This window comes from Pagrus major, chromosome 19 (genome assembly GCF_040436345.1).
Source record: "Pagrus major chromosome 19, Pma_NU_1.0".
NCBI classification, from domain to species: domain Eukaryota; kingdom Metazoa; phylum Chordata; class Actinopteri; order Spariformes; family Sparidae; genus Pagrus; species Pagrus major.
The window spans coordinates 8,596,088-8,623,277 of NC_133233.1; the positions used below are offsets into that span (position 1 = coordinate 8,596,088).

The 27,190-nt window shown below is 39.5% G+C and overlaps 2 protein-coding genes across 2 annotated transcripts in view; both read right to left on the bottom strand.

Annotated features, from left to right (window-relative positions):
• Positions 1 to 1,231: 1,231 nt before the first annotated feature.
• On the bottom strand, positions 1,232 to 13,735 carry rab18a (RAB18A, member RAS oncogene family). The gene is made up of 7 exons (XM_073488382.1): positions 13,514 to 13,735; positions 10,225 to 10,280; positions 6,138 to 6,199; positions 5,767 to 5,839; positions 4,380 to 4,498; positions 3,766 to 3,832; positions 1,232 to 3,125 (listed from the first exon to the last, which is right to left on the bottom strand). Exons 1-7 carry the CDS (start codon positions 13,579 to 13,581, stop codon positions 2,956 to 2,958), a joined length of 615 nt encoding a protein of 204 aa, XP_073344483.1. The 5' UTR covers positions 13,582 to 13,735; the 3' UTR covers positions 1,232 to 2,955.
• A 1,053-nt stretch (positions 13,736 to 14,788) lies between these two features.
• itgb1a (integrin, beta 1a) overlaps positions 14,789 to 27,190 on the bottom strand; it is a 31,112-nt gene continuing 18,710 nt past the window's right edge. The window contains exons 4-16 of the mRNA XM_073488462.1: positions 26,008 to 26,227; positions 25,734 to 25,904; positions 24,471 to 24,709; positions 24,096 to 24,251; positions 23,894 to 23,989; positions 23,329 to 23,418; positions 22,955 to 23,095; positions 20,999 to 21,201; positions 20,606 to 20,844; positions 20,246 to 20,468; positions 19,226 to 19,461; positions 18,844 to 19,010; positions 14,789 to 16,024 (exon numbers count right to left, since the gene is read on the bottom strand). Of these exons, the coding sequence (XP_073344563.1) occupies positions 15,959 to 16,024; positions 18,844 to 19,010; positions 19,226 to 19,461; positions 20,246 to 20,468; positions 20,606 to 20,844; positions 20,999 to 21,201; positions 22,955 to 23,095; positions 23,329 to 23,418; positions 23,894 to 23,989; positions 24,096 to 24,251; positions 24,471 to 24,709; positions 25,734 to 25,904; positions 26,008 to 26,227 (2,247 nt within the window). The 3' untranslated portion in view covers positions 14,789 to 15,958. The remainder of the gene's footprint in view (positions 16,025 to 18,843; positions 19,011 to 19,225; positions 19,462 to 20,245; positions 20,469 to 20,605; positions 20,845 to 20,998; positions 21,202 to 22,954; positions 23,096 to 23,328; positions 23,419 to 23,893; positions 23,990 to 24,095; positions 24,252 to 24,470; positions 24,710 to 25,733; positions 25,905 to 26,007; positions 26,228 to 27,190) is intronic.

The window sequence follows — 27,190 nt, forward strand, 5'->3', positions numbered from 1 at the left end:
ATCAAATCGATTCTCATGTCTGTGCTCAGCTCTCAGTACTTTTGTAGCTTCTTACTGTATCTTTGTAAAGTGGTGTTGCTGTTATGGGAGTCATGTTGAGTTACTGCTGGTGAAAACGCAACGTTTCCTGTAACGAAGCTTCAAACAAGCTTTCAAATGCCTAAATAATGGTGGGCTTTCATTGTGAATAAGTTATAGGAAATTAAACGCATTTGTAAATTTGTAACAACACTCCAGATTGAATCATTTTCACAACTGTTGTATGAATTTCAATTGATATTTGACTAGTACTACCTAGTTAGATCCAAGGCAGCATTGCTGATGTGGCACATGTTGAAAGAAGAGCACGAATAACTTTCATGATTATTTTTGCCATAGTTGTAGTTGAGCTATTATGATTAGGTCATTAATTGATCAATAAAAATGTATCTGAAATAATCTTTTCATTTAAGCAAAAATGTCAACCATGTGCAGATTCAATATTCCCAGATATGATATTTCTTTCATTTCCTTTCATTGGCTTCTTCAAAGGGGGTTTGACGAAGGCTGCCCTACTTCTCATGATGTGACAATAAAATGAATGTGAATCAACCAGCTTTACATAAAAAAATACAGAATCTGTCAGCTCAGCCCCTTGAGTAGCTGATGTTTTTCCAGTGCAGGCATGAGGAAACAGCAGTGCTACAGTTCAGCACATGGTTGGACCACATGAAGGCATTATTATGCTGTACGCCTCCGTTGTTGTTTGACTGAGACATATTTCCAGACGGCTGCCTGGACCGCGGCAGGAGATGAGGGATATGCTACAAGGGGAAGAGTCCTCGCTCTCGCTGCCAGCCCCGACCCTTTCATAATCGCCCAGGAATTATGCACATCCCAGTTAGAGCACTGGTAGAGTGAGTTATGGCTTTGGTGGTGTTTCCTGAGATGTCTGCCAAAAAGATGATTTAGATAGATCACACGTCTGGGGTCTGAGGGTTTCTCGGACACTGTTTAAACACAAGTCTTTATTCTGAGGACAGAGGAATGCGAGGGGCGCTGAGTGAAAAACCATCACCTAATAGTGACATTTCCAACATGGAAACCATGACAGCAGAGAATTCATATTCATCTCTGCTGAACACTTGGAGCAATTACTGAAAAAGACTTATTCTTCAGTTGGCACCTGGAGTTATAGTTGTCAACAGCTCCACACTAAAGCTTGGAGTTGCATCAACACCAACATATACACTTGTATTCACTTAAAAAAGAATTTTATTTAGTTTAATACATAGGGCGGTTTGTAGTGAAATATGTATACATTCAGCTTTACAATTCATACAGGAATTATCCCACCAAATTCCAAAAATACACACAATTTACAAGGTATACATGTTCCAACATATTTCTGAACACAAAAAGACAGCTATACCAGTTTAATAAGTAAAAGCCTACTTCCTTGTTGTTTTATTATCCCATTTCTGTCCAATGGTAAACCTGTAAGCACTGTTTTATTTTTTAGCTAAATATAAGTTAAAGTAGTTATAGCAAACAGCTTGTGAAGGCTGTCACTGGACAAACAACAAAGAATGGCACGCAGTTTTTCATGCAATTAAAAAGAGATAAAAAAACAAACAAAAAAAAAAAATTAGATTTAGAGTCCATGTCATTCTCACCGTCCCTGGTACAAGATCAAACTCTCAGAACTACATTTCCCAGCACTCGAATACTACAAACATGGCCAGAGGTCAGGGGTACAGTACATGTATAACGGCTTCTCGGATACAAACACTGGGATAGGAGTACTGTGAAATCCATTAGCAATTTGGAGCACACAGCCTTCCCTTTGATTTTCCAAATTCAGTGGAAACACCCTCATGACTCACTGCCCCGTCTAATATTGAACACTTTTCCTTTGTCTTGGTCCAGTCAAAGGGATGTATATGAAAAACCATAGCAGTGCTAGTGATATTACCAATATTATCTGTCTGAGTGTGGGAGTGCCAGTAAGTCGCACTCCATTAAAGCAACTCGTTACAACAAAGGCGTGCAATTTTAAGAGGTTCCCTCTTCTTCGTGCACCCAGTGGAAAGCTTGCTGGTGCCAATCTCTTTGATTTATGCACTATTCAAAACACACCAAAGGTTTGAAGTCCAAGTCAATAAAAGTAGTAAAACAACAGTTCCAGACACTTGGTAACTCTATTATATTCTGGAGAAATGAGGCAGTTGTGTGGACAACAGAGACACACGATCCAAACCTTTGACTGAGACTGGTGAGATGGAGTATGAGATGGCTCGGCTTGATAAGCTTCTCCACAAGCAGCATGATGTTGATAGAGTCTGATCAGGATCAAGCAGCAGGACAGAGCAGAGGAAAGACAAAAGACTGCAGAAAAGTCGGCCCTGCATTGTTACAGATGTGCTCGCTAAGGCAAGGTGCTCCGAGGACGATAAGCATGCTGGAGAGTAGAGAGGAGCCTCGGTCAAAACTGGTTTTCCGCTCTCACTATCATACTTCAGAGATTTAGCCATCTGTCTGACTAACTTTGGTTCATACTTTTTAACTCATTTTCACTTATTTTACTTATTTATATATATATGAAGTGAGAATGGTTATTATTTTAACCAAGGTTCTGAAACTGCACAAAACTGTAACTCAAAACAAAACAAGAGGAGAAGAAAAACTCACTCAAATTCCATTAAGAGGAAGGCTGAGCTGCATTTTGCATTTAGCGCAGCGTTGTTATTATAAAGTGTGCAAATAGTAGTGTCTGTGTGTGGACGGTCAGCGGAGGGAAGACTGTCGGACCTCCACTGCCTTCATGTCTGAGGAGGGAGCTCAGCTCAGGACAGCACACAGTGGGAGGGGGGGATATGTTTGTCTCTATGCTTGCATTTGTGTGACACTGTGTGTGGTATTCACGTGTGTGTGTTTGAACATGTGTGTCCGAAAGTGTTTATGCATGTGTGTCGTCTAGACCAGGGAGCAGTAACCACCGCAGGTTCCACCTCCTGCGTCTTCGTCGGTCAGCTGGACTCCTCGGCCGTGGTTCTCGCTCTGCCACAAGCCGGGAGTCTGGATGATCTTCTCCACCAGCTCCTCGAACGCACACTGAACACCGTCCCTGGTCTTAGCACTCGCCTCTGGAAGAACAGTGTGTGGGTGGCGAGAATGGACAGAGACAGATGCATAAGAAAAGAGACAGATAAAAACAACGGAGAAAGAAAAAAGAAGATGTGAGGTGGATTAAAAGAGATGGAGGTTGGAAATAGAAGAGAACAGAAGATGAGATACAGATACAACAACTGTTAATGTCTGCATCTTGATGTCATCATCTGCCGGGCTCACAGACTGGACTGGGGAGTGGTGGAAAATGTCTCTACAATAACTGTCAACCCCAGACACTAATAGTGAACCTTAGGAGGTTATGAGGGGATATAATCAACACCAACTTCACAACATGATGATAACCAGAAATAAAGGATAGTAATAACTGTAAGACAAAGATATAAATCTAAAGCCAAACCAGAATTAACATGTTAGGAAACGCCTTGGAAATACTCTTTTCATTTCGACAAAAAGTTTTAGAATTACATTTTTGCACTTGAGGAAGATAAAACTCAGTGAGCACATGGAAGATGATACATGCAGCATGTTTTATATATAGAACTACGCAAGAAATTCCTTAGCAAGTATGATAGTTATTTCTAAAACCGTGTGTAATAGTCTGTTGTAACTCATGCCCAGCAGGTCCTTGTGGAGTAAGGAATCCTCCTCACTTACCTATAAAAAGCATGGAATGTTTTCTTGCAAACTTCAGCCCTTCTGCCCTGTCTAGCTCGTGGTTTTCCTAAAACAAAAGAGAGGTAATGGCTTATTTGAGGTCTGCCGGGCGGAGCTGTCAGCTACTGTGGGTGTCACGGGGCAGAGAGGGAAAAGTGATTTTCACAGACAAAGAACAGGACACAATAAATTCATAATGCTCTACTTAGTGGGCATTTGTATCCCCGCTGACTGATTCTGGTATCCTGCTGAAGGAGCAGCTGCCAGAAATATGAAAGTGGGTCTGCCACCATCATTTAGTTCTGTAATTTGTCAACTGGCTGGAAGCTGACTTTTCCTTTAGAAGATACTTATTTTTGGCTATATATTTTCCTGTTTTGTGAGATATTTGTTTATACAGAGTCACTGTGTATATACCTGTTTTGCATCTCTAGATACAGAAATAACAATTTTAAAATGTGTCCAAAAAGTAGATATTAAGTCTATCTTTGGTCATGACAGCTCAAGCAAAGGCAAAAAAGTGTGTGACAAGCTGGTTTGAAGACTCATAATGTGCCCATCCTCTCTAGTTAGACATGTTGTCAAACATTAAAATAAACCACAAACACACTCACCCTATCGATTTTATTCCCCACAAGCATTTTCACGAGGTCGTTCCTTGTACAGTACGTCTCAAGCTCGTTGAGCCAGTTGTCAAGCTTGGTAAAGGTTTCCCGTCGTGTGACATCATACACTGTGCCAAAGCAAATGAACAAGATATGTTAAGAATGAAGGCAAATAAATACACACATTGTACATTTCATTGAGAAGTTGACCAAAGTTAGATCCAAAGTAAGACTGAGGTAAAGGCATCGTTTCTGGATTTTGCCATCTCTGAATCTATAACACAACAAGAGGAACATTTTGCAGCATGGGTCTTGTAGAGCTGCAGCAATTAATCGATTAGTTGTGAAATATGAAATTAAAATCAACAACTATTATGATAATCAATTAATTGTTTTGAGTAATTTTTAGAAATTCGAAATTCTCTGATTCCAGCTTTTTAAATGTGAATATTTTCTGGGTTCTTTCGTCCTCTATGAAAGCAAACTGAATAACTTTGGGTTGTGGACTAAACAAGACATCTGAGGATGACACCTTGGGCTTTTTGGAAAAACTGATATTAATATAATCTGACATGTCTCCTCATTTTAAAGACCAAACAACTAACCGATTAATTGGTTAATCAACAGATTAATCGGCAATTAAAATAATTGTTAGCTGCAGCTCTACTGTCTTGCATTAACCATATTTTTATGTGCACAGACAGGACAGGATACAAGACTATAATATTAATTTTCCAACACTGTTTTAAAAGTGATTTAGTCTAACAGGCCTTGAATTTAAGAACATATCTGATTCCTTTTTTAATTTAAAAGCATAGACCTAATAAAACTCTCAATTATTCTGAGTTATTTCACTTTTTGAAAAAAGGACAAAATAAGACAACAAACTACAATATAATAAACAACTCACATGACATGTGACAATCATATGACATATGATTTCATCTAAAAAACACATGGTTGATAAAACCAAAGGCATTGAAGCCTCTGATAGTATCGCATGGGGCGTGCTCATAATCTCAGTGATATAGTGAGGCGCCGTGTGTCTTTCTGTATATCATTAGAGTGGTCAAAAACCATAAGCTGCACAGGAAGTCTGTTTAAGAGGTTTAACTTAGTTCCTGTGTGTGTGTTCATATACATACTGTACAATCATGTCCATATGAAGAGTCGGACTTAAGGATATAAACTAACTTCCAGAAAGAGGCAAGTGTGTGTGGGTCACAGGATGAAAAGCCATCACTTGTTTTTACAACCATGGGCCTGACTCTGAAGTGAAAAGGTTACACACACACACACGCACACACAGACACACACAGACACACACACACACACACACACACACACACACACACACAGGTGCTTGAGCAATGATGGTGTCAGCAGCTTGGCTTACCCAGGATGACTCCCTGGGCACCGCGGTAGTAGCTGGGCGTCAGAGTTCGGAAGCGCTCCTGTCCTGCCGTGTCCTGCAACACACACACAGCTCAGTTCTACCGGACACACTGGCAGGACAAACTGGTGGCTCAAACAGAAGGAGAACCAGGGCAGACAGACATAAAAAACAAGACCAACTCCTCTGTGTCCCTCATGGAGCATGTGGGCAAAATTGTGTAACATGAGCGCCATCTATTGGCCACTTTAGAGAATGGACAGACTGGTTCATGGAGGAGGGTGATAGTTGATCCCTGTGCTCTGACTGACAGATAAGAGTCACATTTTTATTTACTGGGTTGAAATGGAGAGTGAATAGAGTTTGTTACTTACCCATATTGCCAGCTTTGCCTTGTTCCCATCCACATTAATGGTCTTCACCTTGAAGTCAACACCTAGACAATGAAAAGCGAGTCAATCACTCATAATGTCACCATTACCTCATCCTGCTTCAGTCCCAATATGGCAGCTCCTACAGGTTTGGACGATTACTGCCAAGAATAATGTATCATTGTGACAGACTGTAATTATAAGTGATGTCTCTGTCTCTGAACTTTTGCTTACCCCAGCTTTCAGACTGGCATCACGCCCATCCCGTGTCCTGTATTTAAATTATGGTGTGACAGTGTACTCACATACACCACAAAGAGACGTGGTGGTGGCGGTGTGGTTAACTGTTCAGAACTGAAACCAATACAAGTCTGTATTATAAAAGTAAATAACAAAAATCCACCACATGTGAAATGGCTCAGAGAGCCATGATTCATAATAACTATCCAGCTAGTTCCCAAATGAACAAAACATTTACATGAAAAGAATAATGTTGTCCCCTTTAACCTCAACAAGTAAATCTCCTCCATTGCCTTTGTTCGCAGTATTGGTCTGGATTATATATCTGCCTGATTATTAGCACCCACTGACAGATTTAACAGGGAAATGTACACTTATGATGGGCTAGTTCTAAAATTTGGGACCGGAGAAGGATTGGGAAACAGAACAGAGGAGGCATGATGACAGGCCAAGGATATATGACATACAGTCTGTTCACACAGTCAACAACTAGCTCTTCCTCCAGTCCAGCAGGGTTGCTCAGATATTGCTGCCAGGTGCATGTGGAGAGGAGTTGACAATAAACATTTGCCTGAACCTGGACTGGTCTCTCCTGCTTTAATTCAGTACAGAGACAAACAGGCATTTCCCAGAGAACCTACTTTACAATACAGCATCTGTTTGTTATAGCACAACATGACAAGATGCCACTACAGCTGGATGTCAAGGCTGGGCCGATCTCTGTTCAAATCATAACAGAAGATGCAAGTAGTGTGGGATCATGGAGTTGTGTTCTGCTGATGAAAATCTATTGACATGACTCAGGGCGAGGTCATGTTTTTAAGTTTTATTGACATTTGGTTTAGATCTTGATCTTGTGGCTCTAACTTAACTTTTTTCACCACCTTTCCAAACTGTCCCAATACAATTTAAACTTACCCAAAGTAAATGCTAGCTGTCCAAATTATAAAATGGCTGATTTTCTACAATAAAATTATTTAGATAATTAAACCATGGAATGATTAAAATGTTAATCAGCTTATATTTTATTCAAACATCTGTTGTATATATGGTTATTTGTTTATTCAGATCATATTCATTAAAAACCAGAAGACATTAGGTGATAAGGTCATCAATGCAACTGTCATGACAACATTTCTGCTCACCTGTCTGCCGATCATCTCTAACCTCATTAAGACCAGAAGACTTACTGTTACAGTGATTCATTCTTGCATATTTGAAACTTTTAAGCTAGTACACTGTTTACTGATGTAACAATGTACTGAGAAAGCTGGAACACAGAAAAAAACAGCCTCAAGTGAACTGCTTCAGGTGTAAAAGGTTGAACATGGATTTGATTCAAGTGATATTGGATTAAAAGTGGTTTCTGTCCGAATCTGAGGGATCTTGAGTCAATGAGGGAAGCTTAACTCCAATAAAGACATCTGTTTGGTAAAGACTCTCAGCTGGCCAAGTAAAGCAGTAATGATCCAAACCCTGACCTTGAAAAGAAAAAACGGTTTCAACATCTCTAGAAATCTATGCTTTTGGTGGTTCCAACAAAGACAGCATTGTGAGCTACAAGCTCTTCACAAATTAACATCAACAAAAAAATCTACATTCAAACTCATCAGTGGGATTAAAAAATCTTGAGTTCAATGAACATGAGGTTACAGCACCAGGATTTTCTTTCAACCTCATCATTAAGTTTGAAATAAATCAAATAAGCTGTGTGGCTGTAAGGGTGTGTGGTATCGTGGCAACCTTTGCTTCCAGCTCGCCAATACCGCTTATACCTTCTGTGAACAGACCTGGTAACAGGCCAAATTTCTGTCTGGTGAGCTCAACTCAAGTTTGATTTGAGTATAATAATAAAAAAATAGTGTCTGTTTTAAATTATTTCCAATAAATACTGGGTGTGCAATTGACACAAGAAGCAAGCGCGAACATTGAGCCAAAACTGTTCCTGGAGCAGAAACCAAGGGTTCTGTAGATTTGTTGTGGATTGTTGTTGAGTAAAATGTGCAGTATCTGCCAGCAGCCTCAGGGCCTACAGACTAGGAAACACAATGACGAAGAGTTTATGTCCACTTTACTGCATGTGGAAGCCATTATTGCCTACAGTAGTTGTTTATAGTTCTTAAAAACTCCAACTCCAGACAATGTACTAGACAGCAAAAATATTTCTGATGGAACTCATGAGGTTTATCTGATAATTATCAGTGCTAACATGTGGTGTGCAGTCCGACCACTGGTGCCCCTCAATTTCACTAAGTTCATGTAATGTTAACAGAGCTCCAGGAATATTCTGACCTGTTATTATTTACATTTGTGTATGATGCACAGGTAGTAATTCAACTATATAAGGTAGTAATGAGGTTGTAATTAATGGTGGTGCTGTACTAGACTACAGTATATTAAAATGTGTTTCTAATATTCTGCCCCTCATCACCATTGTAACACATTTTAGTAAAGCTGGCACAAAACCCTTTCATTTCAGTTATTGTCAACACAAAAAAGTCTTTCATGTTTTGCCATTTATTGCAAAGTGGAAAAAATGTATAAAAATATCAGCACAGTAGTGGTCACCAAAATGATACTTTGGTGTTTAGTGCATGCTTGTTTATGAGAACAGCTGTAGATGAGAATAAAGGGCAGGGTGGTAATTCATCACTGGTGGTAGCTGGACTGGAATTCTGCTCCTAAAAAGACAAAGGTGTGACAGAGCAATTAGTTTGGTTCGGACACATTTTTTATTAGAACATGTTAGGACTGTGTTTAGTATACAGTGTGAACAGTAATATGATCAGGCTACGATATTTACAGTGTGATTAATCATTGATTTTGAACATTACAGACAGGATGTATTCATTATTTCACTCAGATGATGTCAGAGCTCACAATACGTACATCACGGTGCCATCTGCCCTCTTTCAGGAAGAAAGTAAGGCCTTGCCTCATCTCATAACCATAATGCTATTGCTAGTTAAAATATGATGAACTGAACAACATTTTGTCAGTCTGTCCACTACTGGGTCTGTACAATCGCAATTTACAGTCATCTGTTATAAATAAAGACATCTAATAACTGACAGCAGAACAAGAATACGCCAAACTCGACCAAACTGCTGAACCTCTGACAGCCGGTGTGACAGTTTAACTGTAGTTCATTTTAACTGGTGAGGATGAGACTGCTATCTTATGATCTTTACGTGTGGCGTTTGTGTATAGGTTTACATTATAGCTTACTTAGCTCAGTTTTAACAATCCCACGGTAACAAGAAAACAGTCACATCTCGCTAACTGTTACAGTTTGTGTTGTCATTAGTTAAACTAAAGATAAGTTTTGGTAAACAGCAAACGTTAGATGTTACTTACCAGTCTAAAGAAACGTAGCAAATTCAGCTTTTTACTCCAGTGTTGGAATGCTCCGGCAATATGTACTCTTGTTTAGCTTCTTTTATGTTGCTTCTTTTCTCTGCCGTGGATGTGCTTTCTTTCCAGGAGGTGTTGTTTGAGATGATGATCAAAGTCATTTTTGCCGAGCCTCTGCATCTGAGGCTGTAAACTTCAATGCAGTAGCCAATTGCTCCGGCCAGCTTGACTTCATTGTCCTCTCCCACAGCAGACTAGAGGCTACAGTGACTCACTATCGCCTCTCGCAGCAGGTGGTGGTATTACAACAAGGGACGGCCCATCCCAGGCTACTTAGCAGTGGATATCTCTGCAATTGTACCCAATTCCTCTGAGTCTGAGTCATTACCTTTTATGGCTCATTTGGACTCTAGTGATGATAACCTTGACCTTCTGATGCACAATACCTTACTTTTATTTCACTCTTTCATTACCTCAGCTCACATGTGTTACTCACCTATTGTTGCTGTTTGTTCAGGGTCAAATGTGTCATCTGTGAATCGCAAGAGGAGGCTGTTGACAGGAAGAAGGGAATAATTAGATTAAGGCTCATTATGAATCACTAAGTAAAACAGCATATTGGCTATTTTCAGTAATTTTATTCCACACAGGTGCAGCAAGCTTTTGATGTGGCATCAGGTTTCTATTTGCTCTGTTCAAATGATCTGTCTTGCGGCACCAGACCAATCGAATTCTGTATCTCTCTATCCTTCTATTGATCACTCTGTCCTTCCCTTGCATTACGTGTACAAGCTCCAGATGATATCACTGCTAGATTGCAGTCTGGAGGACAGGGTTCAATTCTTAACTATGACTAATCAAGTGCATGGGCCTTAATCACAACACTGATGATGTGGATAAGCTCACTCCTTTCCCCTGACCCAAGTCTAATTCTCTTATTTTTCCTCATGGTCCATCAGGAGGGATGCTGGAGCAATGTGCTTTTGAGCTGTGCCTGGAGATTGCAAAATTAGAACTGTTGTTTTGTGTAGGTAATTTGTTCTGGTAAAATGAAACTTGTGTATTCCTTGCCAGGTGCTTCTACAGAACTGTATGCTACTCTGAAATTAGTCCAGTCAGTGTAGCTACTTGACAATAGCTCAACTGGCTCAGGATAATTCCAACAATGACATTCGAAACTAATCTCAGCCTGAATTAGTTTATTGTATTAGGAAGCACAAAATTGAGCACAAAATTGGTTTCTAGAAACCAATGCCCTTGGCCTCAACAATGCAGGCTGGCCACCAAACACTTCCCTTTTTCTGGAAATATAAAGTGCAAGCCTAGGTCTATGTTAGGGTGTTAGCATAAACTCAGTCCCTCCTCTGTTCCTAGTCAATACAGGGCTGTTAGAACAGCAAGCAAATTACCAGCACCACAGGAGTAAATGTGAAAAAGAAAAAAAAAAAAACATTTCTCACTCAAAAAATAAAACAGGCAAAAACCCAAGCTTAAAATCATTAGGGTTCGACCAATATACATTTTTTCAGGACCAACACCGTTAAAAATATTGAAACATATTGAATCTGAACATTTGAAACAGTTTCGTTACTGAAAATCTAAAATTTTATACCCTCAATGTTGTGTCAATTTTCACCCGTGGTTTCTGAAATGGTATCGAGTATTTCTCAAGGTATCGGTTGGAAGTTAAAAATTCCAGTTAAAACTATTTGAAAACGCTAAACATTTGCAGTACAAATATAAGTCTTAGTAACATTCCTTCACTGGTTATTCTAAATTTTTACACAAAGTACAATTTACTCATGTATTGTGTTTAAATACAATTTTGAGGTACTTTACATAAGCATTTCCATCTGCTACTTTATACTTCCAATCCGCTACACTTTAGAAGCGGTACACATCATGACATTGAGATCTGTGTGGTTTTTTCAACGTGTTCCCCGGTGCCTGCCTGTTAATCTAAACATGTACCCACCGACTGTTTATAATCATATGGATGCAGTTTTCTCTCTAAATTACATAATTACATAACTGACATCAGTAAACAGGACGCTGTCTGACTCTCTCACTCGCGGGGAGGGATGCTGTTTTCTGGGGGAAAGTCTTGGTCGGGAGGGCTGACCGTCGCAGTGATTTTTTTCAAGACAGTAACTACAAAAACACAACAGTGGAAGGAGACAAACACATGGTGAGTTAAAGTTTACCACCAGAGGCGCATCAAAGCCGCAGCGAAACTGAACTTTTGAGTGAAATTTTCAAGGTGCGCCATTAATTTAGCAAAATAAAAGGTCAAAAATAGACCAACCCTACTAGTTACACTACAGATTCAGACTGATATTACGTTATTATTATTTGGCATCAGAGTCAATGTCATGCATGTTTAAATTGATTTTACTCATTTGAAATCTAACAAAAACAAAACAAACAAAAAAATCTGGAAAAACCCCCCGCCAAATATCGGTTTCAATAATCGGCCAGGTCGGTAATTGGCCGATACCTTAAAATTACAGTTGCGTGTTGAATAACTCCAAAAAGTGTATAGAGAAAGGAAGAACTAACTGATAACAGCGCTAACATTGCAACAAACACTGTGGGAAGTCTACTGCTGACATTCTCTGCTGCAAAGAACACAAATTAGTACAAACAGTTGAGATTATTTGCAACCACCTGGGCTACACTTGGTTGATCCATACTGGGTGGTATTCTCAAATACCTTTTCCATTTGATCTCTTGTCGGTCATGCTGAAGATCTTGTGATTACTACATACAGTCCTCCACCCTTTTGTGGTTCAAGTTACAGCTTGTTATTTAAAGAACCTGAGGCCTGGTCAACAGTCTGCCCTGAAAGATGATTTCTTGGCCAGACAGTCCACTTGTCAAAAGGCTCACAACAAAGCTTTAGACTGCTCATTAACCAATGTACTGTGTTATGACTATGGAAGGCAAGCTGTACTCTGTGTCATAGCAATGTGATGGTTGATGGCTCAGGCTGGCTATCAGCATTCTTTCATGCAGTCTGGCCCACAGACATGGTGAGCAGCTAACCCGACCAAGCTGTTGGCATGCTGAACAATATAAATTGCCAGAGTAATATTGTTAAAACATCATTCAAGTATGACTATTAGGCTGAATTGTAGCTGCAAATTAGTGCCTCTGATTACCACATAACGGAAAAAACTATACATCCTTTGAGTCCTTCTAGAGAGGCCAAGCTTACTAAAGCATGCCCTCTTAAATTCAGCTGTTACATGTAAATATTTGCTGTTGTGTGAACCATGTGGTCTTGGAGAAGCTCGCGCTTCTAATACAGTAAATGCAATTACAAACAGGGATCGCCTCTTCCTTAGTCCGTTATATGGAACAAGAACACTCACTGTTGGTACTCATCGTGTCTTCACTTAAATCTGCGATCACACAATTACAGCTTAGATAACTGTCCGCGCATGTACAGTCCTCGTGGCTTTACTGCCACAGGGTAGGAAAGTGGTCTCGATTGCAACATCTTTAAAACCAATCTGTCAGACGTGAACAAAGATGATGTCACCTACAGCTACTGTAAGCTAACTGAAGCTAGCTGGACAGCCAGCACAGCACACGGCTTTTTAAACATTTTGTCTAATTCTACTAAAGAAGTGGACAACCACAGTAGAGTCATAGTCGTAATTTTAAAGCGCTGTCATATCTCTGAACCACACAGTTTTTGCTTGGCTGCTAAGCTAACGCTAGCTAGCTAACGTTAGCAGTGAGCCACGACATCAATTTCTTAGGAGGTAATTAAAGCTTACCTGGACTTCCCAACACCGCTTTCTCCTATTATCAATATTTTCAGCGTCGTTAGTATATCTTCTTCCATTTTCCCTCTACAGCGCGCAGTGTTACTCTCAATAAACAGCTAAAACAGCCTGTTAAAAACGACGCTCCTGAGTAACTTGCTGTCCTGTTTACAGCTAAAACGGAGATAGTTTGACAATAATGTCTTGGTGAGACGTCTCACTCCCACCATATCCGGTATGACTTTTTTTGGCACTTCCGCTTTGTATGTATGCATGGATATCTAATGAGCTTATCTTTATGAGGCAAGGCAGACAGTGTTACACATGTGAGTTGTGAGGACTGTAGTAAAGTTCGATTTCAGTAACTGTGTTTTCCAAAATACACCACATCTCTAGTGTTACATAACATCAATCAAATAGATCTATTGATTGTCACTGGTTCTTTTAATCTGCATTTTATTATCATTACCACACATTCCAAGGGATCATGTCTGTGCATAAAGCTCAATCCTTTTTAATTATTGCTACACAAATATAGCTTTTTTTTATGTCATGTTAAAATCATCAGTAAATCCCGTTTTATTCTATTTAAAACTAAATATATTAAATGCTTGTTTAAAAGGACCAGTGTTTATATGACTGCTATCCCAGTAAAACCATACATTGTTTCTTTTTTCTTTATAAATTCAACTCAAATATAACAGGCTGATGTATGTTAAGTTGGCTCCACCTTTGTCATTGTTTTGACTGGCATTTCTTTCAGCAAGCTTGCACTCAAATTAGTACAGCACAATACCCCACCCCCCTCTAAATGAGCTCTATCAATAAACCTTTAAGTAGGAAAAACACCACCCATGTAATGCTCCATTTTTTAAAGTGTTTTTGGCCATTCATGGCTAGTAGACCTTGAGAAGTGACAGGAAACGGGATGAGAGAGAAGGGGGATGCCATACAGCAAAGGGCTGCAGGCTGGACTCAAACCCTGGGCCGCTGCAGCAAGGATGCAGTCGCTGTACATGGGATGCGCGCTCTACCAACTGAGCTACTGTGGCACCCTATGCTCCATTTTTTAAGTAAAAGTGAGCAGTGTATTAATACTTGAATGCACTAATTGCTCCTCAGTTTTAGTAGAAATGATCTTAAAAACATTGGAACATGCCTCTAGAATTCAGCTTTACCAAGTCATTTCTCCTGTGTTTAAAAAAGTAAAAGTAAAAATAATTTTAATAATAATTTTTTGAACACAAATGTGTTATCGTATAATCCTAGTTAGTCACACATAAAAAGTCAGACAGATTTTGTACTTTATTTAATAAATAACCCATGAACAGCATTGGGAGAGAACATGGTATTGAAATAAAAGGCACTTTGAAAACAATACTGTAAATGCTTGTTTGTTGTATTTCAGAGGCATTTGGGTGTGAAAGCATTTTTAGAGGTGATTCTGAGCAAAATACTCTTGTCTCAGTCTTACAATCTAACAAAAACGTAACTAACAAAACTGACTTACACAAATGAGTTTACTGAACAACAGAAAACATATTTTTTGGCGTACTTGACAAACACAGGAATAGGACCTGAGAATGAGTCAAAAAGTTACTGCAGTTCGCAAATACAACATTATTTCATTAGTCAATTGCAACTTGTATCATAACTATACAAATCCTTCAATTGTTCAACATTGCCACAATTTCATAATTTTTTACAAGTGGTATACAGTCCCTTTGTGATAGCATATCAACCATTCAAATAATGATAGTTGATATTATTCATTATCTTGTGTGTTTACTCCTCTGGTACTTGATAGGAGCGCAATAAAATCTTAAACACTGGAAGTTTCAAAGCTGCAGCTCAAAACATTTACAATCACTGTGATTCAACATAACTGTCCAATCTAAGTTGAATGCTAAATATTATTCAATACTTCCTATTGCAGTTGTTTTCAATATATATATACACACACACACATCGACACAATGTGTTGCTATGGCTGACAATTTACATACTAAACTCAGGTCCTGTCAGGAACACACAGGAACACGCAGGAAGTCAGTGCACAGAGAGACGAGAAGAGGGAGTGAAAGACAAAGACGTGTCCAAGAAGCAAACAGAAGCTCTTATACATATATTTTGCATACCCATAGTGTCCACATCGTGTTGTTCAAAAAGCTAAATCCTCCACCCATAACCAGTCCTGTGGCAGGGAAACAAAAGCACCTTCCTGTCATCATTTCTGCAAATACACAACTTAAAAGTATATACACATTCTTTATACTGTACACCAAAAATGCATATAAATCATAAGTGTTAGTAAAAATATGGATGCGGTGGCCGTGTGGTACATTATAATTGTAAAGCGACAAGAAGAAATGACATAAAGTTCTCCTCCGACCCCAAATCCAAATACTGCAGCTGTCTGATACTTGATAGCAGAGTTCATTAAAAACTACGACGCCATCATTTTCCTTCATATTTGGGATTGACCACAGTGGTGACAGCACTTTTGTAGATGGGATTTTCACCCTGGAAAGCAAAGAAAAAAAAATATATAATTACCCAGGGAAGCAATATGCAATTTTGTTGTTAGATTCACCAAAATCACACATAAAACTAGGTTACTGAGCACACCACCATGCTTTTGTGACAAAATACCAAATATCCGCAGGTACAAATTAGGCATCATATTTCAACACATACTTACCAGACAAGGTTTGTGCCCTGAAGCCACTTGAAATCCTTAAACACTGAACAGGTTTTGTGATTGTTCAGCTGTATTGACTGTCACAGCACACTCATGCACTCCTTTTAACTAACTATGGAGGTAATACTACTGTTCCAGGCTCCACTTGTCTATACGTTTACTTGATAGTTTTAGAGAACAGGTGAAATTAGAAAAAAAGTAGCAACTGGGTGAAATCAAGACATACATACATAAACAGCACATGCAGGAAAGTGAGGTTGAAAGGAAAAGAAATACAAACTTAAAGGACAGCAGCTTTACGTCCATAGTTTGGGTTCTGGAACTGATTGATAGGACTCTTGTATATGGGATTTTCTTGCTACAGGTGGAAAATGAGGATAGAATAGAGTTCAGCAGGAAAACATAGAACACAGGGAAAATAAAGAATAAAAAGGCAATATGAAGGGAGAAAAACATGAATTAGGTCCACTGAGAGCGATGAAAGCAAGACAATAGTGAGGTGAAGTATATATAATAGTCAATGGCAAGAGACAAGTACATTTTAGTACATTTTTCATGTGAGTTACACATGATATTTGTCAATTTCAAAGATAACTTGCAAATCACAGTTAGTTAGTCGTAAAAATAGTAAAGTGCCACTTAGTTTTGTGTAAAAGCACTCAGAGAGCTACATAGTCTTGCTAAATACATGTCTCCAACACCAAAATGGCAGCCACCTCAGTAAATAAAAAGTAATAAAAACGGTGAAAATCACAACAAGTCTGGTCATATTGATAGCTGTACTTATGTGAAAGGAGAGTTAATCAGTTCTGTCAGCCAGCTAATAAACAGGACCGGCTCTACAAGGTTTGGTTACGGGTTTTCATGAGCGTTAAATGAGACAGCATCACTTACACAACTGTTGGGTTCTTATGAACTTTCACAGTTTTATACTTGACTAATTTAATGACGAACTGTGACTTTTTCTGTTTGAAAAATATTCTTTTCATTGACAAACATCATATGTGTAATTCATGGCACAAATCAAACGGGATCAAAAAATTATTTGTCTCTTGCCTTTCACTACCATACACATTTTTGTGACTTTGGCTCTCTATGTAATAAATAGAAGATAAAAGAAGAAGATAAAATCTGGATAACAGCCCTGTTCATTGTTGATCAAAGTGTGGATTTTGTGCATTTCATAATAAAGGACATGTTTTTAATTGAAATCATTTCTATCAGCCCCCCCTAGAGCCTACCTACCAGAAAACTCTACACACCACTTGTGTTCAAGTAAAAAATAAAAAAATAAATGCATGCTGTTGTTTACAAACAGATCATGAGCTTCAGGAGTTTTTTCCTACTATAACACACACACCTCCCTCACAGAAAGGGAGAAAGAAACACAAGCATGTAAAGTATATATAACTCCATGCAAACTCCAGGAAAGCAAACCTATGATGAAGATGTTCTTGAGACATAAATATTCTGTTGTCAAACATCTTTAAGTAGTTGTATTCAATTATATGTAGCTTCACCGAAGCCTATGTAGGCTATGTAGCTGTGTGATGTAATACAAATGCATATACAACATTAGGAAGTTAATATTAGATCAGACTTGGTAAGAATTACTCTGTGACTTTCAAACAAGGCTTTAGCTTTGGGGTCCCACTTAGTAATCTGCCCAAGGTGGCTCTGTGCTTTTGCAAACATTTAAACCCATATATTATTCTCTGTCCTGCCCTTGTGAAGAAATGTGGATATGCAGCAGACGTTTATCTTTATAAGGAAACATTGCCACATTTCGTATAAACTAAACATGGGCCAGCTCTACCAGATTTTGTGACACTTGATTAAATTGAGATCCAATTAAAGATCCAAATAAATTAAGTACTCTGTTGAGGCCACAGATCAGGATGATGTGGTCACAACCATAAGAAGTAGCTTGTGCAGTATATTTGAAATTCCTTGTAGTTGCTTTGCCTTGTTATCGTTTCAGGAAACCCAGGTCACTCAGAGTTTCATTGACAGCCTCTCATTTCTCGAAATTACAGGGGTCTGGAGCCATAGGTTGCCCTGCCCATGGTAATAAGAAAGACCCTTAAAAAGGAGCACACAGATCACAAACATCTGCATCATCAAACCTACATGCACTGTGGGTATGACGCAGTTCAGCCACTAGGTGGAGGCATATTACTGCACGTGGAGATCCAGTCCTGTGTCATATTGATACTGACTGATGATGCTAAGGGGGAGGAAGCAGGTAGGGGAGGAGCGGTGGCCACTGCCCGGAAAAAGTCCAGCTATGCTCGGAGTGCATAACATTTCCAAAAAAGTCCACTCAGGCTCTGACATTTTTCCTCTTTATTTTGAGCGGCATTCAAAAGCAACACATTCAATCTGTTTCTGCAGTTGTGGGACTGAACAGAATGTGAGCGAGACATTTTGTAACGATATCAATAAGTCTGCGAATCTCGTCTGCTGCTAAGAATAACAAACGGTCTTCACAAGTTAATTCCCTGACAGTGGCTGGCTTTGCAGAGCAGCCAAACAACACCTGTTTTCCACATTTACATTACTCAACCAAACCTCTGCCAAAAATCAAAAATATTTACCCTGCTCATCTTTCATAGAGCTTGTCAGAGTTCCAAACACTCACCGTATCCCATTTGGCATTCATCTTCTCCTTCTCAAACTTGGCGAACTCCCTTCTGTCGTGGATAATCATCAGCAGCTTCCAGATGAGCAGCAGGGCTAAGCCAATCAGAACGATGCCGGCGACCACGCCTGCCACGATGGGGATGATGTCAGGGCCGGAGGGGCAGTCTGAAACAAGGAAGGGTTTAGCAAAGTGTTGAGGCAGCTTGAACAAACAGTGCAAAAATAACAAGACCATGGGAAAAACATCCCATAACATAGCAGTATGTGCATAAACAAATGACCTATTTTTGCAGCCCAGCCGCCACAGCCCCTGTAATTAGGTTCCTCTGTAAGAGAAACATTCCACACCCTGGTCCATGTTAGCCCAGCCTTCTGCTTACCCAGCGTATCGACTACATGGACCTCCTTCTCTGTGTTGTTGTTGACGGCATAGGTGTAGTAGAACCAGCAGTCGTTGGCGTCCCTCTCCTTGCAGTGCATCAAAGGATAAGAGGCGTCATTGGGCTGGGGCAGCTTGTCCCTGTCCTTCACTTTGATCAGGTTAAAGTAGCTGCAGTCTCTCTCGCATGTGTCCTTCTTCTCACCAGTGCCAAACGCCCGGCACTGGACACACTCTCTGGAGGGAACAGGGTGTTGGTGTTAGTAATGAGCAGTTAGATTTGCTTCATTATTAAAGGGTTACATGGTTATAAAAAAAAAAAATCTTATTTTCACTGTTGTCTTGTGTGTTACGATATTTTTGTGTTTTTTTTGTCCAGTGTGAAGTGTATGTCTGTGCAATGCTAAAATACCACATATACTGTACATTAAAAGAGTTAAAACTTGCAGTTATCATTCCTCCGCTCCGTATTGACCGCAAGGCAGTGCAGTACCTTTGTAGCGTGACTACACTGTACCGTAGGAGATGGGTGATATAAGCCACACTCCTTGTTTCATCCAAAAACACATCATAACTCCGGTCAAAGCTAATATGAGGATTTAGCAGCCTTATACCAAATCAAGTGGGTATTTTTGACGTGTCATCACGTGTAGGTTTATTACTGCTATTGTGTCTCAGCGACAAACTTCTGGTAATAACAGTATCCTCCTGTCTCAGGAAAGAAACACCAACCGGGGAAACATAAAGAGTGAATTTTGTGTTTAACAGACCTATAACTTTAGAAGATACCCACTCGATTAAGCTAATTCAAAATGATGAAGCCTCAGGTTAGCCAAATGGACCTTTGGATCTTCTCATCCATTTCTTATGGTATAGTTGCTAAACAAAGGTATTACTTCATGTAGAGGAGGATTACAGCAACAAATACTTGGTCAAGGTACATACAACAAATATGTATTTTATCAGGATAGACTTCACAAATCTGAACCTATTCTTTAGATTTGAGTATATATACACTTACTTGTGTTCAATACAGACTCCTGGACAGGTAGGACAAGTCTCACAGGTGGGACCCTGGAATTTGGCGTCAGTACACTTGCATGTGCCACATTCACACGATCCTCGGCCGTTACAGAGCTGCTTGTTGCTGGCCATACACGTGCTATTGTCCAGAGAACAATCACAGGCGCTTCCGGTCCACATGGGATCACAGACACACACTCTGCACTCACAGCGACCATGCCCTAAAGAAAGAAAATGCAGTATGAGGTTGAGTACGAAAGCTTTAATAAGCTCTTTCTCCTTCTGTTGTTTAACTTCATTGAACAGTTTTCATTTGCCGAGCTCTTCAAAAATTACAGAGCAGCGCTGTCATACCTACCTCCACACAGTTTGTTTCCGGAGCGGTCACAGTTGAAGTTGTCACACTCGCAGTACTGTCCACTGTACCTCTCCTCAGGGTTGTCTCTCTTCTTGCACTCACATGTGCCGCACACACAGTCTCCGTTGTTGCTGCAGATGTCCGTACCGTTGTCTTTACGGCAGGTGCGGTCCATGTCCTCTGTGGCCACATCGTTGCTGCTGCATTCGCACTGTCTGCCCACACGTCCTTCATTACACCTGAGACAAGTGAAAAGTTTTGATTCTGAAGCATTTCTTAAATACTAAAACAGAAATCCATCTAGCACTCAATATGAGACTTGAAGGTTTTGGATATTTTTCTATGTCGAATGGATGATACAGTTACTGACTGTGAAAATGCTGACAGACTTACTTGCAGGCTCCACACTCATAGGTCCCGTTTCCAAAGTGGCAAAGCTGACTGTTCTTGATACCCTCCTTGTGGCATTCACACTCACAGATGAAGTTGAGGGTAATCTCCACCTCCTCTGTGAATCCCAGGGGCTTGATCTTGATGGTCTCAGGTTTGCCTTGTTTCGGACAGCCCTTAGATGTCACGCTGATGCTGAATGTGACCTTGGAGTGAAGGGATAAAGGAGAAAGCCTGGGTCAGAGAGCAAAATACTGCCTGCACGTCTGTAAAATCATACAACAAAATAGCTGTAAAGGTCAATCAAGCAAGTTTTCACATGATGTCATTGTGCGACATGCATGCAGGCTAAGGGTAGAAAATGAGCCATAATGACTGAGAGCTAACGGGTTGAACATAAGGAGAGGTTTTTGTGCAATAAAATGTGTGATTTACAAAAAAACAATGAACAGGAGATATTAAATCTTCCAGAAAATCTTTGTGCAGAATTAGCTATGAACTTGTAGTGATCTGGCTAGAGCTCTGTATTTTAATAATGATGGTTTTATCCAGAGAGAACAAATGAAAGAAACGTCTGGTTTAAGGTCAGACAGCTCATTTTCTGTTTGTCACCGGTTTAATGAATAATGCAAAAGTATGTCAGGGTCTATGATCAATGCTTTGCTGACATACTCTGTGGATTTAGATTTTCAGTATCTGAATTGGACACATATTTCAATTTAGGCCTGACAGAGGTAAAAGACTGATGGCTTTGGATGGAAATGTATCATGCAAACAGATGTGCAGGGATACTTTTCAATGCCCTATGCATAATAAATTATGCTTGTATCCGGTATCTTTTGTCTAATATTGTATATTCTGAGGGCAAACGATAAGAATTTTATACCACACATGATAATTTTTACTAATATTTAGCTTGAGGGTACATCTGTTCACTTTTTAACAATAATTTATTACTTAGTATTAACCTTTTTTTATTTTGATCCTATTTATTTATTTGATTTTGTAAGACTTATTTTCATATTACTACTTAATGCTCACTTCATGAACTTCATGTGCCATGTTAGATAGCTAAAGGTCAATATATGTGAACACACTGAACTTCTGACACTTACAAGCTGTCCTCTAATGGGTTATTTTATTGGTTTCCAGCAAGATATAAGCTATCATGACTTTGTGGCAATTTGTTTCCTGCAAAGCCCATGCACACAAATGTATGTCTGAGACAATGGTGAAGAGGATCAAATCTAGTCAAAAACATGGCATCTTCAGGTGTAACAAAGTTAAATTTCAAACTTTTCAAAATATATAATGTTTCTTAAAGTGTATGAAGTAAAGAAATAATAAAAAAATAAAAAAAACTGTAAAAACCAGCAATCTATGAGATAACTTAAAGTTCAGTGACTATATATGGCCAGTACAAAATGCACTAAGAGACATTTTTTACAAGATACTATGAGATACATTCATTGCCACTGACATACAGTAAATGTGTGTAATCCTTTTTATGATATTCAATTAATTTGACATTTTCAGTCTCTTAGAAATCCTCTCCACAGACGTATTAAGACAAACAGATGTGAGACAAAAAATGTGTCTGACATGGTTTGTGCAAAACAAAAGTTAGACTTACCATATTAAAAAATCCCAGTCGTCATGTAAAATAAAATTTAAAAATTGCATATTCACTCTTACTCATCATTTTCTATGAGCACAGAGAAAATGTAGACATTGAGCAATGTATGTGATAACAGTCTTCTAGTGTCAAACTCTGAACGTATGTCATTATACACAGAGAAGCTGTAGGAACTTCAACTGTAGGAACAAGAAGGAAAACACATTTTTGACTGGAGGGAAACTTTAATGACCTGTATGGTGGTGCATGTTTTGACAACTGACAGGTTCAAATATCTACTGGTGAAATACAACTAAAAAAGCTTCACATTTTCTAATCCTCACCTCATCTCCGATGGAGATGTTGGAGCACTTCCGTCCATTCTCGCCCTCACTGACCACTCCATTCTTACAGTGAGATATGTAAGCAATGGTCAATCCCTCTGGAAGCTTGCTGTTCTCCAGAATAACCTCAGACGAGAGAGACTGCCAAAAACCAAGAGATAACAAAATTAATGTTGCTATTTCCTGCACTGGAATGTCATCTGGTAGCTTTGTTTTGACAGCGTACAATACACAAAGGCTTAGCTGAGTATAAAATGAGAATTTGTGCGTGGAAAAAGCTTTGAACTCGGTCACAATGTTCAATGCTTTAATGTGGTTCATGTGAGTAAATGATAACTGAATCTGACAGTCGACAATCTCAGTAGTGGACTTACATTATAAGCGTCTATAATAAGGTTGATGACGTTGCTTGAGTTGGCAGACAGAGTGCCCACTGCAGACTTTGGGATGAGATTTTTCAGCTCCTGAGGACAGAGGAAAAGTTTAGAATAAAGTTTTATCAAAGTTCTGGTAATCTTCTAATCTCTATTAGCAACAACACTGCATCAATAATACATTTCTATGAACTTTTACATGTAAACATTGAATTCCAGGTTAAGATGGATACAACATTGATTTTAACCATGAAATTATGTAATCGTTATTGCTTTGAAGCATACTGAAGCTACTGTGACGCTACATAATGAGTTTTTATCAAACTCAGATGGGACTGGGCTGAACCGGCCTGAAAAGCTGCAGCAGCATGGCAGAAGGAAACAATCAGAGCTACCATAACTCGCACCACATGTATCAGCCCAGGAAGATATTTTTACACACTGGTCATCTTCCAACCGCACACATGCACTCAAAAGGAATGAGGAAGAGTATGCTCCAAAAGAAAGGGATTAAAGAGATGTCAGATAAAGAAAAGAAAAGTCCGTAGACTGAAAGAGAACTCACTTGGTAAACAGGCTGGAACTCCTCTGTGACGGCGAAGATGGTCTGAATGTTGTTGTCGCTCAGCTTCTGAACCAGGTGAGCAATGGAGGGGTAATCCTTTGAAACAGAAAAGAGAGATATGCAGTGTAACAAACAGTCAAGACGACCAAATTTGATCTAAATGAGACATTCAAAACAGACCCACTAACATTGAGCTACTTACATAGTAGTGGCTCATTGTATACACATTGTTCTCCAAGTGACATTTTCCATCATTGGGCAGAACGATGCCGCCCAGCTTGCCATCACCAGCAAAGTGAAAGCCAGCATCAGTGGAGAACACCAGCAGACGAGTCACATTCCTCCAACCAATTTGGTCCTGAAAAGCGAAGAAGTAAAACAAGTAAACAACACACAAGTAAAACAGCGATATTTCCTCTCTATAAAAGCTGAGGGAGAATTTGAGCAGAATGTGACACATTCACTTTTCATAATTCCTGCATCTCAAAAATCTCCTTGTTAACATTTAAATTGAGAACCTGAGTATGATTATTTCACTCAGGATCACTGCAGAGCTCTTTTTTGTTTGTTTGCTTACCCCACACACAGCCACTTGCATAATGGCATCAAAGCCCCCCTCAGGAGAGTCCAGGTTTCCAGAGATGTGCTGCTGACCCACCAAGGTGTTGAACTTCTTGCCGTCACTGGTCAGCCTCAGGACGTTCTTGTAGCTAAATGGGCTGGTGCAGTTCTGGTCGCCTGTGCACGGGTTCAGCAGCTTGGCTGGGGTGGTGCTGATGTATGGCATGACTGTCTTTTCCACAAAGGAACCAAAGCCTTTGAAAGACAGTCGGATTCAGAACTTCATCTTACACAACTTAAGCTAAAGGTGATCTGGGTAAAGGCTTAACAAGATGTTGGTTTAAGACAGGGTGCTCTAGTTGAAGGGTAAGCTGACACCAAATGAATTCAAAGGAGGTCAGTGATTTCTGTACTGTTTACTTCTTTGGTTTGTTTGTGCAGGTCACAAAAAGGTCATTCAAACTTGGGTGGCATTTAACACCCACAACAGGACACCTGAAAATACAAGTCAGTCTGTCTACTTCAGGGTGTCCAAAGTCTGATGTTATATGCATACATACAGACATTTTTAATATAAATGTCAATGGCCCATGCTGATAGGATACTTTGAGCCTTAGTGATGTCAAAAACATATAAACTGGGGATAATCATTCTTTAAGTTTTGGAACAACGGTTCCCATAATTTGAGGGCTTTGGGGGATGTAAACACAAACAGAAAGTGTAATGTTGCCATGAATTCAGTTGTGACTGTGCGATAATGTTGGCAAATTGGGACCTTTCAAAGTATGTCGAATTAGTTATTAGCAGTTCCTGTTTGCAATGTACCCATGGGCGTAAACACAACTATCACTGAATTACTCTAATACTGAGGAAAACTTCAAAACTTGATGAGTCTCAGGCAACTTCTGGAGTTATAAGGAGCTCATTTTTTATAGACATTTATTGGTGTTGGATACTATAAAAATGTGTGTATCATGTCTATGTGTTCAGATTTGACAGGCAATGCTTCTGCTGTGACCACTGACAGTGTTGGTGAGGGGAATAAATTGCATAAACTAACTTCCTGTTGTCTTTAGAACACTGTCCTTTTCATCTCACAATGCATCTTTGCCTTGGCGCAGTTTGAAATCCTCTGAGCTACTTCAACTGAGCTGGTGACTGGGAACGATCCCCAAAAAGCTTTGAAAGAGTATTGTTTGCCATGTTTTAGTTTTCAGCTCCTTTATTCATCATCTTGCAACTTTTAAACGTGACCACACTCCATAATGAAAATCCTTACCTATCCTGAAGTCAGAGGTGATCTTTGACATCTCCAACATCAGACTGGTTCCCAGGTTCTTGACGTTCTCCAGATCGTCCTTCATGGAGTAGGACAGGTCCATCAAGTAGTAGAGGTCGATGGGATAATCCTCAGCTCGTTTGAACTTCAAATCGAAAGACTGGGGCTCACCTACATGAAGTGTAACAAAAGTGTCACAGTAGTAAATATCCAATCTAATTCAAAAGAAGGTGAAAAGAGCTTCAGAAAAAGCTTAATCAAAATGTATTCTGACCAGATCGGAGGGTGAGGCTGAGTTTCTGGGGCTGGATCTGAGTGATGTCCTCCGGCTTCAGTTTATCTGCTCCTTTTCTGCGATTTGTCACTAGTTTGTTTCTAAGGGTTGTCTGTTCTCCGCGTGGGTTTTCAATCATTCCATCGCTGCAGCCCCTTTTTATCAGAGACTGCAGCTCGTCACAGCGGGTTGACACAGTCTCACCCTGCTTCAGGAAGCTCTAAGAGAGGCAGCACAAGGAAAATTAAAGGGACAGTCCATCAATTTTAGAAGTGAAAATCAGTTTATGTCATAAGGTGTACCACTCTGAGAAAGCTGTTGCATTGTATTTTGTATTTGTGGCTCTGGGGGAGCTCTCATCACAGGGTGCTTGCTCAGACTTATCTTGGCTTAGGTTTGAAGAGTACAAATTTAAAACGGAAAGTCTGTGATACAAACTGTGGGCATTGTGGGCAAGACCTGGGTGATTAACATGCATAGAGGATCTAATAAAAGACACTATTAATGTTGCATTATTTAAGTGTAACTTTTAACTATGCTAGGAACAAAAAGTCAGGACAGCTTGTCTTCTGCTGTTTTGATTTTGGACCATTATTTTATTAATATGTCTCTTGGAGGACCGCAACTTAATGAAAGTATGATACAAATTGCAGCAATACCCCTTTAAAGGTGCAGTGTGTGGGATTTGGTGGTATCTAGAAGTGAGGGTCCAGATTACAGCCATTGAAATACCTCCCACCAGTGTATGGTTCATCCATTCTGGGCTATTATAGAAACAAGGCGGATTCTGTGGAAGAGGACGTGCTCCCTCTAGAGCTATAAAAGGCTCATTCTAAGGTAACGAAAACATTACAATTCTTTCAGTTTCAGTTGATTATAAATTAGTGAAAATGTAATTATGAATGTTATAAACCATTTCTGCCCATATGTCTCCTTCATCCTTCACACTGGAACTTTAAATACAGACAGGCCAGGCTGGATGTATATAACTGGACAAATATATATATATATTACATTTCAAATGCCTCTTGTAACTTCTCAGAGCCCAGGGTATTGTATCTTAAATAACTTGTTTTGTCCAACCAACTGCAAAAAACCCAAATATTATACAAAAATAATTAAAATAAAAGGCCAAAAAACTTCACATTTGAAAAGCTAGATAAATCTAATGTTTGAAAATAGA

Bases quoted from the DNA above. Each gene is read 5' to 3' on its own strand.
- rab18a (XM_073488382.1), bottom strand. From the start codon at position 13,581: ATGGAAGAAGATATACTAACGACGCTGAAAATATTGATAATAGGAGAA. The intron at 5,840-6,137 runs GTAAGTAACAAA...TGTGTGTTGCAG, and splicing joins AGGCAAAGCTGGCAATATGG to GACACGGCAGGACAGGAGCG. The intron at 3,126-3,765 runs GTAAGTGAGGAG...CTGTTCTTCCAG, and splicing joins ACATTCCATGCTTTTTATAG to AGGCGAGTGCTAAGACCAGG.